This window comes from Carlito syrichta, unplaced genomic scaffold (assembly GCF_000164805.1).
Source record: "Carlito syrichta isolate Samal-C Ts95f unplaced genomic scaffold, Tarsius_syrichta-2.0.1 Scaffold307214, whole genome shotgun sequence".
In the NCBI taxonomy this organism is placed as follows: domain Eukaryota; kingdom Metazoa; phylum Chordata; class Mammalia; order Primates; family Tarsiidae; genus Carlito; species Carlito syrichta.
Window position 1 is genome coordinate 185,320 of NW_007251310.1, and position 13,901 is coordinate 199,220.

At 47.8% G+C, this 13,901-nt stretch overlaps 1 protein-coding gene across 1 annotated transcript in view; it reads right to left on the reverse strand.

Annotated features, from left to right (window-relative positions):
- FLVCR2 (feline leukemia virus subgroup C cellular receptor family member 2) overlaps window positions 1–13,587 on the reverse strand; it is a 65,031-nt gene extending 51,444 nt beyond the window's left edge. The window contains exon 1 of the mRNA XM_008064152.2: window positions 12,901–13,587. Within this exon, the coding sequence (XP_008062343.1) occupies window positions 12,901–13,569 (669 nt within the window). The 5' untranslated portion in view covers window positions 13,570–13,587. The remainder of the gene's footprint in view (window positions 1–12,900) is intronic.
- Between the last annotated feature and the right edge of the window lie 314 nt (window positions 13,588–13,901).

Consider the following 13,901-nt stretch of genomic DNA (forward strand, 5'->3'; position numbering starts at 1 on the left):
GTTTTTTTTTTTTTTTTTTTATATTGTAGAGATGAGGTCTCGCCAAGTTGCCCAGGTGGGTCTCAAACCTGCGGGTCAGGCAATTCACTCACCTTGGCCTCCCAAGGCACAGGATTATAGGCTGAGCCACCGAGCCTGGCTATTTTTGAAATTCCATATGAATTCTAGGATGGACTTTTCTATTTCTTTCTTTCTTTCTTTTTTTGGAGTAGGAGTCTCACTCTGTTGTCCAGACTAGAGTGCTGTGGCACGCTCATGACCACCGCAACCTCCACCTGCTAGGCTCAGGTGATCCTTCCACCTCAGCCTTCTAAGTAGCTGGAGCCATAGGTGTCTGTCATCATGCCCAGCTAATTTTTTTATTTATTGTAGAGACAGTGTTTCGCCAAGTTGCCCAGGCTGGTCCCAAGCACCTGGACTCAGGCAATCCTCTTGCCTCTGCCTCCCGAAGTGTTAGGATTACAGGCATTAGCCACCGTGCCGGGCTACTTTTCTGTTTCTATGAAAAAGTCATTATTGGAATTCTGACAGGTATTACATTAAATCTGCAGATCCTTTTGGGTAGTATTGACATCTTAACATTAAATGTTTTAATGCATAAACACAGAATGTCTTTCCACTTATTTAGGTCTCCTTTAATTTCTTCCAACAGCATTTTATGGTTTTCTGTATATAAGGCTTCCACGTTTTTGGTTTATTCCTAAGTATTTTACTTTTTCAGCACTATTGTAAATGGAGTTTTCTTAATTTCCGTTTTGGATCGTTCATTGTTGGTGTACAGAAATACAACTCAGTTAAAACAGGTTGAACGTTGCAAATTGAGTCTCCTCAGTTTGTGGAAGGGGGCTGGAGACTGGGAGGCACAGCCTGGGGGGAAGGAGTAGGGCAAGGGAGTGGAAGCCATGACATTTCCTACGGCTTTGTGTGTCTCTTTCTCGGCTGGGTAAGCTTGGTTTTGTAGACCTTTGACTTCCCGTAAAGAAGTCATGTTAGCCTTCTCCTAGTTGTATGTTTAATACTTCCATGGAGGAGCAAAGGCCTAGAACCTTCTAGTCCACTATCTTGCTGACATCCTTCTCCAATGCCATGGCCTTAGTCCCCAGTCATCCCAAGGAGATGGTTATGGAGCCAAAGTGGTCAGAGCAGAGAGACAGGTAACAAGAGACAAGCTGACTAGGAAGGGAGGGGTCGGCAGGGGCCTGGGAACCTGAAACTCAAGACATAGACTTGATTCCATGGAATCCACAGGCACCTGAACAATGTCTGGCAAGGTAACAACATCAAGGCAGAGGCCAGGCCAGGGCACCCAAGCTTCCTCCAGCACACTGGACTGAATGTCAGAGAAACCACAGGATGTATGCCACCTGCAATGCTTTCAGCTCACATCCCATCCACGCTCTCCACTCCTCGCTGTGTCTTTTCAGCAACTGAAGCCCAGCTTCTTCCTTCAATCTGAAGGGTATGTGGACCGGGCTCCCACTGCCTCCACCTGGACAGTGGACCCAACATGCAGCAAACAATAAATCAGCCCTGACACAAGCATGGCTCCAAGCAGGACGTCCCTTCCCTTGCAAGTCGGTCCTTTCTTCTGGGAGTTTCAACAAGGGCCTGCCGGCTGAAAATACAGACTCCTGGGCTCCTCCCCTAGAGGGTGCGTCTACGGAAAACCCCATGTGGGCGGGCCTAGGCATCTGTATTTTCACCTAGCCCCATGGGTGTGGCAGATCATGAGCTACTTTCTGGAAAGACTGGACCAGTCTCCTCCCCAGGGCTTCTGTCCTCTCGCCTCGTTTCACCCACCCACACGCGTGGTAAGGACTTTCCTAGGAAGGAGGAAGCAGAACTGAAATTCAGCTCCAAGTCACCCTCCCCAGCCGCCTCAAAATGGCAATTTTGCTTAACCCAAAGTTTAAGACATACAATATGATTTTATAAAGTAACTTCTGAATTAGTGGCCAGCATTAAAAAAATAAAAACAGATTTCATAAGCCAGATACATAAGGACAAGTACAGGATGATTATACTTATATGAGGTAACCAGGATAAGCAAAGTCATAAGGACAGAAAGTACAATGGATGGTACCAGGGGCTGGAGGGAGGGAGAAGGAAGGAGTCACTGCTTCATGAACGCAGAGTGTTTGTTGAGGATACTGAAAAAGTTTTGGGTACACATCGTGAGGATGGTTACACACATCGTAAATGTATTTAGCGCTAATGAACCATATACATACAAATGGTTACAATAATAAATATTATGTATATTCTACTACGATCACAAGAAAATTTCACAGAAAAACCTGGACTTCTGGTTTTTCTTAAAAACAACAACAACGAAGATCTGCGCCAAGCTTTATATATCTATGGCTGGTGTGAGCTGTACTAGCTGCTGCCTTTGAGTGGACATGTGCTCTCATGTTCATGGGGACCCCACCCAGCCCTAATGTCACTTTTACTAGGCCTGCCTCACTCGATCATGTGACCTGGCTGGCCCTCATGAGCAGAAGGTGGTCCCAGCCCTAGCCCGTCTCATTTTGGTTACTACCAGCTTTGTTCTCCTCTTCAGCCCCTGGTGAAAAATGGGAGGCCAAAAAGTGGTCAGGCGTGGGCGAACACTTTGTGTGTCAAAAAATAACACTCACTGGAGGTGAACAAAAGAGTCTGCCTTCCCCTCAGATCTTGAAAGGTCTCTGACATTAGGAGATCCACAATGATAACCCAACTATAGCATACCCAAGAGGCCATGACTTTGGAACAAGACTAGGCTGACTACACTCCTTATGACTCCAGCTCCCAAATCAACCTCAGAAACTCTCAGCCTCTCTGGGTGAGACCATACAATCAGCCACGCCAACAAACACGACCTTCTCAGGGCTGGAGTCACTTTTTTTTTGAGTTGGAGTCTCTGTCACCCAGAGTAGAGTGCAGTGGCACACACGCTCACGGCCACTGCAGCCTCGACCTGCTGGGCTCAGGCGATCCTTCCACCTCAGCCTTCCGAGTAGCTGGAACAACAGGTGTGTGCTACCATACCTGGCTTGTTTTTTGACTTATTGTAGAGACCAGGTCTCACCAAGTTGCCCAGGTTTGTCTCGAACCCCTGTGCTCAGGCAATCCTCTCGCCTCGGCGTCTCCAAGTGCTGAGATTACAGCTTGAGCCACTGTGACCAGCTGGAGTCACTTTCTAGAGCCCTTCTATATCTGCTCGAATCTGATTTTCACTGTTGCAATACTGCCATTGTTCTAGACCTGCACTGCCCAACTGGATATGGAGCAGGAGCCATTGCTTACTGGGAAACATGGCCTGCCCGTAAGCATAAAATATATGCTGATTTCCAAAGACTTACTAATGAAAAGAAAGTAAAACAGCACACTACTAACTTTGTTATACTGATAACATGTTGAAATACTATGTTGGATATGTTAGGTTAAATAAAATATAAACCTGCTAGGGGTGCCAAAAAAAAAGTATACACATTTTAAACGATGTTGTCTATGTATTACTTTTTGAAGTTGAATTACAGTAGCAATGTGTGATATAATGTTCGGTCAAAAGATGGCATTAGTCAAACGAATGCTAGCATCACCATGCAACAGGCAGGTATACAGAGGGTACCAAAAAAATGTGTGCACAATTAAAATTATAATGCTCAATATATATGAAAGGAGGGACCTAGAGAAACTTATAATACACTTAGTTCACATTTTGCTTCAGCATAACCATTTTTGCTTAGACTGACACGCTTTGAATCTAGCACAGGTTCAGAAATTTTACTGCAGGCCAAGCTGGCAGCCTGCCCATCCCCTAGGCAACTCTCCATCAGATGCAAGGCAAGGATAGCCAAACCTTTCAATTCATGGTTTAACATAATCTCTAAGAAACTCTCAGGTCCTTCAGCTGGCTGAAGCCATAGAAATGATAAGATCACCTTTTTGCTAAAATTGTGGATTGAAATGTCTGACAGGTCTCTTTCAGGAAAAACCCTCCCCCTGTCTCCTCCCATCTAGCCCACCACTATGGCAGCAACCATGTGAGTAATCCACCCATCTGTTTGTTGTCCAGCACCTGACTTTAGGACCTGCGCTTACCTGCCTCTCCATGATGATGTGGAGCAGACCACCACCCAATCACCTTCATGACCTTCCCCCATCAAAGGGAAGGGTTAAAAGGATTCAACCATGAGCAACTAGTCACCCTTGAGGCCACTGCTTTGCTAAGCTATGGTGTGGCCATGTGATCTCTAATTTACATTCTAAATAAACTATATTTCCTAATCTAACGTCTGTGCAATTCTTCGCATCTTTCTCGTGGCACCAGAGACACCCAACCCCCAGCAGGCCTGACATAACATTTTAAAGGCCCTGCTGGGAGTGTGACCCTAACAATATACCTGCCTGTCATACGATGATGCTAGCATTCATTTGATTAATGCCATCTTTTGAGTGAACATCATCCTATACATTGCTACTGTAATTCAATTCAATTTTGAAAAGTAATACATAGGCCGGTCTTAGTGACTCAGCCTGTAATCCCAGCACTTTGGGAGGGTGAGGAGAGTAGATTGCCTGAACCCAAGGGTTTGAGATCCATCCGGGCAACTTGACGAGACCTCGTTTCTACAATACATCAAAAATTAGCCGAGTGTGGTAGCATGTGCTTGTAGTCCTGACTACTTGGAAGGCTGGGGCAGAAGGATCTCCAAAGCCCAGCAGGTCGAGGCTGCTGTGGCTGGGAGCATGCCACTGCACTCCAGTCTGGGTGACAGAGTGAGACTCCAACTCAAAAAAAAAAAAAAAAAAAAAGTAATAAATAGATAACATCTCTTAAAAGGTATATACTTTATTTTGGCATTCCTGGTATATTAAATATTACAGTTGCCATACATTTTATGGCAACTTCTGTATATATAACTATGTTTGAATCTGTCCCCCAAAGTTCATGTATTGAAAACTTAATCCCCAGTGTAACAGTGTGGAGAGATGGGACCTTTAAGAGGTGATCAGTGTCACTATGGCAGAAGTGGCTTCATTATTGTGAGACTGGGTTTGTTATTAGAGTGAGTTTGACGCACTCATGCGTCCACACGCGCGCGCTCTCTCTCTGTCTCTATGATTCTCACCCTCTCTCACTCATGTGGTGCCCTCTACTATATTATGATATGGAAGCAAGGCCCTCACCAGATACAGCCGCTTGACCTTGGGCTTCACAGCCTCCAGAACCATGAGCCAAATAAACTTCTATTCATTATAACTTAGGAAGTGTATGATATTCTTTATAGCAGCATAAAACGAACTAAGACAGAAACTGGTACCCAGAAGTGGGTCTGTTACCATAACAAATACTTGAAAATGTGGAAGCAGCTTTGGAACTGGGTAATGGGTAGAGGCTGGAAGAATTTGGAGAAGCAAGAGAGATAAGGCCTGGAGTGCCACAAATGGAGCTTTCAGGGCAATTCTGATGACAACTTGGAAGACAGGAGCTGCAGGGAGAGCCCAAATCTTCCTAGGGATTACCTAACTGCTTGTAATCAGAATGCTGGCAGAAATATGGACAGTAAAGGCCATTCCAATGAGGTCTCACATGGAAATGAGGAACAAGGTACTGGAAACTGGAGTAAGACCATCCTTGTTATCCAGTTGCAAAGAACTTGGTTGACTGTGAGTGTGCTAGGACTTTGTGGAAGGCAGAACTTAAAAGCGATGAACTAGGACATCTGGCAGAAGAAATTTCTCAGCCAAATACTGAAGGAGGCTGGGCACAGTGGCTCATGCCTATAATCCTAGCACTTTGGGAGGCCAGGGTGAGAGGACTGCCTGAGCCCATGGGTTCGAGACCAGCCTGGGCAATATGGTGAGACGTCATCTCTACAAAAAATTGGCACGTGCCTGTAGTTCAGCTACTTGGAAGGCTGAGGCGGAAGGATCGCCTGAGCCCAGCACCCCTCCCGGCATCACAATCACTGTATCTTGCAAGTAAATAACTTGTTTTGGTCTTACAGTCTGATAGCTGGAAGGAACTGCCTTGAATTCCAGATAAGATTTTGGACTTTGAACTTTTGAACTGATGCTGAAACAAGACTTTTGAAACTGTCAGGAATGGAACGACTGTATTTTGTATGTGAGAGGACATGAGTTTTGGGGGACCAGGAATAGAATGCTACAGTTTGAGTTTGTTCCTACTGAAACTCATGTTGAAATTTAATTCTCAGCGTGGGTGGTGTTGAGAGGTGGGACCTAGTGCTGTGAGGTGTTTGAGTCATGTGGGCTGATCCCTCACAAATGGCTTGGTGCCCGTCTCCCAGCAGCAAGTTCACGCCCTCCGGAGACTGGATTAGTTCTCAAGGGAATGGATTCATCCCTGATAGAGTAGGTTGTTACAAAGACAGAATGCCCCTTTGGTTTTGCCTCTTCACATGTACCTGCTTCCCCTTTGACCTTCTCCGAGTGTTAGGACACACCACAGACGGAAGACTTTACTGGAAGCCAGAGCCAAGTTCTTGAAGGTACTAGCCTGCAGAGCCATGAGCTAAATAAACCCATTTTCTTAATAAATTATTCGATCTCAGGTATTCTGTCATAGCAACACAAAGTCGACTACAACAGCGAGTTTCCAGAGAGACGCCACAGGACCTCAGCACTTGCTGCCTGGGATTCCTCAGGCCTCTGCTCCCTGCATTCTGGTGCAGCACCCCTCGACTACCCAAGCCATGGCTTGAGTGGCCCCAGATGTGACTTGAACTGCTTCTCCAGAAGGTATAAGGTATAAACCTTGGCAGCGCCCACATGATGCACCATAGCAGGTGCACGTGATGCAAGAGCTGTGGGGCCATGATGGCCTCTACCTAGATTTCAGAAGATGCCATGAACAGCCTAGGAGTCCAGGCAGAGACCTGTTGCAGGAGCAGAGCTAGCCCTGAAAGCCCCCCATGAAGAAAGTGCTCAGTGGAGCCGTGGAAGTGGGACGCCCACCAAGACCCTAGAACTGCAGAGCTACCAGCATGTAACACCAGCCTGACAGTTGCAAACATGAGACTCCAACCCATGAGGACTGCTGGGTGGACTGAGCCCCATAAAGCTACAGGGGCCTGCCCAAGCAAGCCCTTCTCTGAAATGAGGTCAAAAAAGATTATGTTCCAGCCTTAAGACCTAATGCTGTTTCCCCTGTCGAGTCTGACTTACTTGGGACCTTTCTTAGGCAAATAGTTACCTCTTTCTTTTTGCCTATTTATCCGTTTTGGAATGGGAATGCCTATCCTATGCCTGTCTTACCACTGTATTTTGGGAAGCACTTAACTTGTTTTGACATCACAGGCTCACAGCTGGAAGGAAATTTTTCTCAGAGTGAATTGTGCTTTGAGTTTTACCCATTTTGATTTAGATGAGACTCTGGACATTGGGCTTTTGAGTTGATGCTGGAACACATTAAAGAGTTTTAGGGAGCCGGGCTCGGTGACTCAGCCTGTAATCCCGCACCTCAGGAGGCTGAGGTGAGTGGATTGCCTGAGCCCGCGGGTTCGAGGCCCGCCTGGGCAACTTGGCGAGACCTCATTTCTACAATAAATCAAAAATTAGCCGGGCATGGTAGCGCACGCCTGTAGTTCCAGCTGCCTGGAAGACTGAGGCAGAAGGATCACCAGAGCCCAGCAGGTTGAGGCTGCAGTGGCTGGGAGCGGCTGGGAGGCAGAGTGAGACTCCAACTCAAAAAAAGTTTTAGGGCTACTGGGATGGAATTAATGTAATATATTTTGTATGTGAGAAGGACATAAATCTGGGTTGGAATGTTGTGGTTTGAATGTGCCCCTCAAAGTTCATGTGTTGGAAACTTAATCCCTGAAGCAAGTGATGAGGTCATGAGGGCTCTGCCCCAATGATGGATTAATGTTGTTACCACAGAGTGGGTTTGCTATAAAAATTAGTTCAAGTCAGGCATGGTGGCTCACACCTGTAATCACAACACTTTGGGAGGTGGAGGCAAGAGGACTGCCTGAGTCCAGGGGTTCGACACCAGCCTGAGCAACTCGGTGAGACCACATCTCTACAATAAATTTTTTTTAAAAATTAGCCAGGCATGGTGGTGCATACCAGTGGTTCCAGCTACTTGGAAGGATCACCTGAATGCAATAGGTTAAGGCTGCAGTGGCTCTGAGCATGCTACTGCACTCCAACCTGGGCAACAAAGTGAGACTCCTACTAAAAAAAAACCAAAAAAATTTAGTTCAGCCCTCTCTCAGAGCCTCTCTTGTCCATGACGTGCCTTCAAGAAGTCCCTTACTAGATGCTGCCCTTGACCCCAGACTTGCCAGTCTCTCAAATTGTGAGCCAAATACATTTCTGTTCTTTATAAATTACACAATCTAGCCGGCTCGATGGCTCAGCCTGCAATCCCGTGCTTTGGGAGGCTGAGTGGATTGCCTGAGCCCACAGGTTCGAGACCCGCCTGAGCAACTTGGCGAGACCTCATCTCTACAATAAATCAAAAAATTAGCCAGGCGTGGTAGCACGTACCTGTAGTTCCAGCTACTTGGAAGGCTGAGGAGGAAGGATCGCCAAAGCCCAGCAGGTCCAGGCTGCGGTGGCCGGGAGCGGCCACTACTCCAGTCTGGGTGACAGAGTGAGACTCCAACTCAAAATAAATAAATAAATAAATAAATTACACAATCTGTAGTATTCTTTTATAGCTGCATAAAACGACTAAAGACAGCTACTAATAATTTTACCTGTTCTTTTCCCTTTTTTTAACATTTACATTTTTAATGTAGCTACTAGAAAATTTAGTTATATATGTGGCTTGCATTATATTGTTATTGGACAGTGCTATTTCAGATAGCTAGCTGTGGCTTCTACAGAACTGGTGCTGTAAGGTTACTGTATTTTCTTTACTTCTTTTTAGTTTACTTTATTTTATTTTATTTACTTTGTAGAGATGAGGTCTCACTATGTAGCCCAGGCTGGTCTCAAATTCCTGGGCTCAAGCAGTCTTCCCACCTGGGCCTCCCAAAGCGCTGGGATTACAGACATGAGCCACCAGTCCTGGCCTTTCTTTACTACCAAAAGTAAAATTATTCTCTCCTACTTTATTTCTGAAGAGCACCGTGTAGTGAGCTGCCCAAGGGTCCTTGGGGAGGTCCCCTCTCTTCTCTGTGCTGCAGGGCGCCTCACCTGGGGTAGGTCTGACCTTGGATGTCTCTTTCAGGTCCTACAGTTAGCTATCTTGTTCTGTCAAACTGTTAGACTCTAACTCCATGCAATAACAATGTGTGTGTGTGTCACTCAAAACCCACATACATCATTATTCCTTGAAACAATGCTGCAAGTGTTACTAGAAATGCCAGAGTCCTATTACCTAGGAGCGATGGGTCAGAGAGTCCTGAGAAAAGGGAAGGGCTTCAGTTGTGCCCTCTCACCTCAGCTTAGCACTCACTGGCTTCTTCCTGCCAGGGTCTCCACTCCTACCTTCCTGACAACGTGGAGTCCCCATGCTAGGTTCCTCTAGCAGGAGTTTCAAAACAAAAGAAAGTGCTAGGCCCTCAAACTCTGGACAACACTGCCAGAAATTTTATCGCAAACAATCCCTGAGAAGCAAGGGGAAAACATTAAATCCTCAGAATCCACTTATTTTTTTCTTCCATATATCCTCTATCACAGTCAATAGAGACCTACTGACAGTAGCCTTGGAGGCACAACTGAGTTCAAATCTCCCTTTTACCATTCAATAGCTCTAGGATGCAGGATAAGGTTGCTAGATTTTTCTGGGTCTCAGTTCCCTCACCTGTAACAATGGGGACAATTTCACCTACTTCACAGAGTTGCAGAAAGGATTAACTTAAATAATGGATGAAAAAGTGTCTTGCATATAGTTAGCCTTTAATAGATACTAGCCTTCTTTCCCTTCTTTATCCTTTCCCATAGCAACTAGGCAAAGAAAACACTAAAAACCTCACGGAAAACTGAAAATGAATTCTTTTTTTTTTTCAGGTCTGAATCTTAGGGCTGGTCATGGTGGCTCACACCTGTAATCCCTACACTGCTTGAGAGGGAGGACTACTTGAGGCCAGGAGTTCAAGACCAGCCTGGGCAACACAGTGAGACCCAGTTTCTACCAAAAAAAAAAAAAGATAAAATTAAAACAAAATTTTTAAATCTGAAATTTGGTGCTTGTACAATTTTAAAATCTGGCACAGGAGCTCTTCAAAGGCAGGTACTATCTTTGCAGCCCTAGCACAGTGTCTTGCAAAAGGCAGGTGCTAGGTAAGTGTTGGCTAAATGAACGTTGGATTTAGTGCCAGAAGAGGCTGGTACGCGTGTGGAGCACCTAAGAAGCATTTGAAGAGCAAGATCAGAATTACCTGGGCACAGAGACTATGTGAGGTGTGTGGTCAAGGTTAAAGAGAAGTCTGCACGCCATGAAGATTATTTTGCATAATAACATCTGAAGTCTGTTTTGAAGCTTTATGGAGTCTTTTTTTTTTTTTCTTTTGAGTCAGAGTCTCACTTGGTTACCCAGCTACTTAGTGCACACCACCACACTCAGTAATTTTTTTTTAAATTGTAGAGATGAGGTCTTGCCAAGTTGCCCGGGCTGGTATTGAACCCTTGGGCTCAGGCAATCTTCTCACCTCCGCCTCCCAAAGTTTTGGGATTATGGGCGTGAGCCACCAGGCCAGGCCTGCAGAGTCTTTTTTTCTAAGCAGTAAAGCTCAGGGTGCTCTGTTAATATTTCTTCTACAGTCAAATGTGCTTGACTCAGAGAAACAGGGTTAAAACACACACAGAGGAGCAAACACAGCCATCTCTACATGGGGAGGCATAAACAACTCAGATTTCCATAATGTTTAACTCAGCACAGAGGGTTAGGCCAGAAAGATCAAACTAAATAGAATCCTTGATAATAGGCTTCTTGATGCAAATAGACCTGTCAGAGGGTTTTTAAATGTAAAATTCCTTGCATTTCCTGAATTTGTTGGGGGGTGGAGAATTAATAACCATTCCTATTACATTTTAAAATTCTATCTAGTATTAATTAGCCTCAGGGACATGTGAGAAGTGATGTGAAAACCTACTTATTTGCACTTAATGGTTAATTTTTTTTTAAGTGTTAGACTCTCCCAACACCAAGCTTGAGAAAGAAGGCTTCTCCCAGTTAGCAATGCTTTAGCAATCTTTCCCTCCGCAAGCAGCACTTGACCTTAACTGAATCCTCTTGGGCTGCTGACGGGGAGATTACACTCCTGAAGGTGAGAAGCACCTCCTGACTTCCCCGACCCACCAAGAAAACCCTCTAGAGCCAGGCCCACCTGCAGGGCAGCAGGGAGGATGAAGATAGGTGGTTGGTTAATATCCTGAATCCCTGCTTTTTTTTTTTTTTTGAGTTGGAGTCTCACTCTGTCGCCCAGGCTGGAGTGCAGTGGCATGCTCCCGGCCACCGCAGTCTTGACTTGCTGGGCTCCTGTGATCCTTCTGCCTCAGCCTTCCAAGTAGCGGGAACTACAGGCGCGCGTTACCATGCCCAGCAAGTTTTTGATGTATTGTGGAGATAAGGTCTGGCCAAGTTGCCCAGGTGGGTCTCGAATCCACGGGCTCAGGCAATCCACTTGCCTCAGTCTCCCCAAGTACTGGGATTACAGACTGAGTCACTGAGCCCAGCCTCAATCCCTACTTTTAAATTATCCTGAAAAAAAAGTCCATCTAGTTTCATCTTCAGGCCTCAAATCAATTCACTCTTCAAAATATGCAAACCCACAAGATAAATCTGGACAGAGGATTTACATTGCTGGCTGTGGGCAAAAGGTGGCCTCTGTTTGCTTTCTTTAATTGCTTAGGCTGGGGCCCAAGTGGCAGAACTCAGTGGCACAGGGCAGTGTAGTGAAGTTACCTTCTGATGGAAAGACAAACAGAAGGGAAATTCACCGTTAGAGGCGTTGTGGGAAGTTTCTCTACCAAAGGAAACATTTCTAAATGAAAGGTTAAATGTTCTCAATGAAATGAACAGGGAGGAGAAGCAGGCCTGTGGGAGCTAAGGGTTGCCGATCGGTCCTTAGGCACCCAGCCAGGACGGCAAGGAGCGAGACCCCGGGGCCGTGCTCACCAAAGTCTGGCAAGGAGCGAGACCCCAGGGCTGTGCTCACCAAAGTCTGTTTCAAGTGCTGTCATAAATATTTGCTTCACATACGTGGAGAAGGCAATCCGATTCACAACATGCCCAACTTTCTGGATCATAACCACACCGAAATGCAAAGAACTGCCGATTCCCTTCCCAACACGGAAAGAAAAAAGATGAAGACACGAGCGAGCTCCCCTAGGCCTTGGACATTCAGAACGAGATTTCGACTCCATCCGGCTGGACTTGGCTCTAAATCCCAGGGAAGGAGTTTGGCACAAAGCATTGTTCCCACTGTCCTGGCTTCAGCTGTGAATGAAAGAAGGTAAAAACAGTGCCAACCACCACCGGCATGCTCGGCAAGTCTATGAAGTACAGGACACATACAGCACTCTAGGAAAGCTGGTTGGTCTTGCTAAAAACACGGCCACACTCTGAGGACACCAGACTGGTCTGGTGCCCAGGAGCTGTTGCCAGATAAAGGAGAGCTCCTGAAGTTGCAGGGCTGAGCTGGTGGACCCCCACGGGTTCAGGGATGGCACAGCTAAGGCAATGTACTTTCTAGAAGCATGCCTTCTGTGGGGAGGAGGGCCTGTGGATGCAAGAGGTGGCCCCCTGCTTTTCTCTCCCACCTCTCTTACAGGGTCACCTAGTCACAATCACCCACTCACACTGCCAGTCACACCCAGCCACAAAGTCACCCAGAGTCACAAAGGCTGTTGAGCAGTCAGGAAACTACAGCCTCCTGCCCTGGGCGGGCAGGTCCATCCACCCCACCCGGAGCCATCCAGGACGCCTCCACCCACCTGGTTGCCGAAGACCGCCACGGAGCAGGCGGTGGAAACCTCGTTGGCTCCGAACCAGACGGAAGCGATGCGGGAGGGCAAGCCCAGGATGAAGACCTGGGCCACGGAGCAGATGACCTGGCCCACCACGGTGACCGGGAACAGGTGCGGCTGCAGGCTGCCCAGCTTCACCCAGGCCCCCAGGCAGTTGAGCGCCGAGCCGGTGAGCGCCACGGTGCGCAGGCCGAACCTCTCGAGCAGCCAGGCCACGGGCAGCAGCAGGGGGATGTAAGTCAGCATGTAGCACATGGACAGCCAGTCAATGGCGAAGGCGCTGACGCCGTAGAAGTGCATGAAGATGTTGTTGATGGAGCTGTATTGGATCCACTGGAAGGCGTTGCACATGGAGTAACAGCTGAACACCAGGACCACCGGCCAGCGGCGCCGGCTCACCTTGATGACCCCTAGGTCCTCGGTGCCCGCACCGCTGGATTGCGCCAAGGCCCCGGGCTCGGCCGAGGCGGTGGGGTGGGCGGAACTGCTGGGGTGCGCCGAGACGCTGGGGTGAATGGAGACGCTGGGGTGGGTCGAGACGCTGGGGTGAATGGAGACGGTGGGGTCCGCTGGGAGGGCGGGCTCGGACTTGGCGGGCTCATCGCGCTCTTGCAGGCCGGGACCCTCATTCACCATGGCCACAGCCTCCCCTGGGGTGCTGGAGAAGCGCCGAGGACTGCGGTCGTCTTCGGGGACAGTGGCCAAGGCTTGTGTCTCTGCGTCGACGGGACGCTTGCCCGCGCCCGTCCCAGAGGCCACGGAGACCCGGGGCTGCGTAAAAGTCTCGCGTGAGGCTCCCTGCGCTCAGCCGAGCCCCGGCTCCCACTGCTCCTCCGGGCGCTCTGATCCCCCCGCGGCGGTCGCTGCCCCCGGGCCGCGGACGCCCAGCCCGCTCCCGGTCACTCCTGGCTGGGTCCCCACGGCGCGCTCGGTCCCGGAGAAAGTTGGCTCCGGGCGCAGCCACTCAG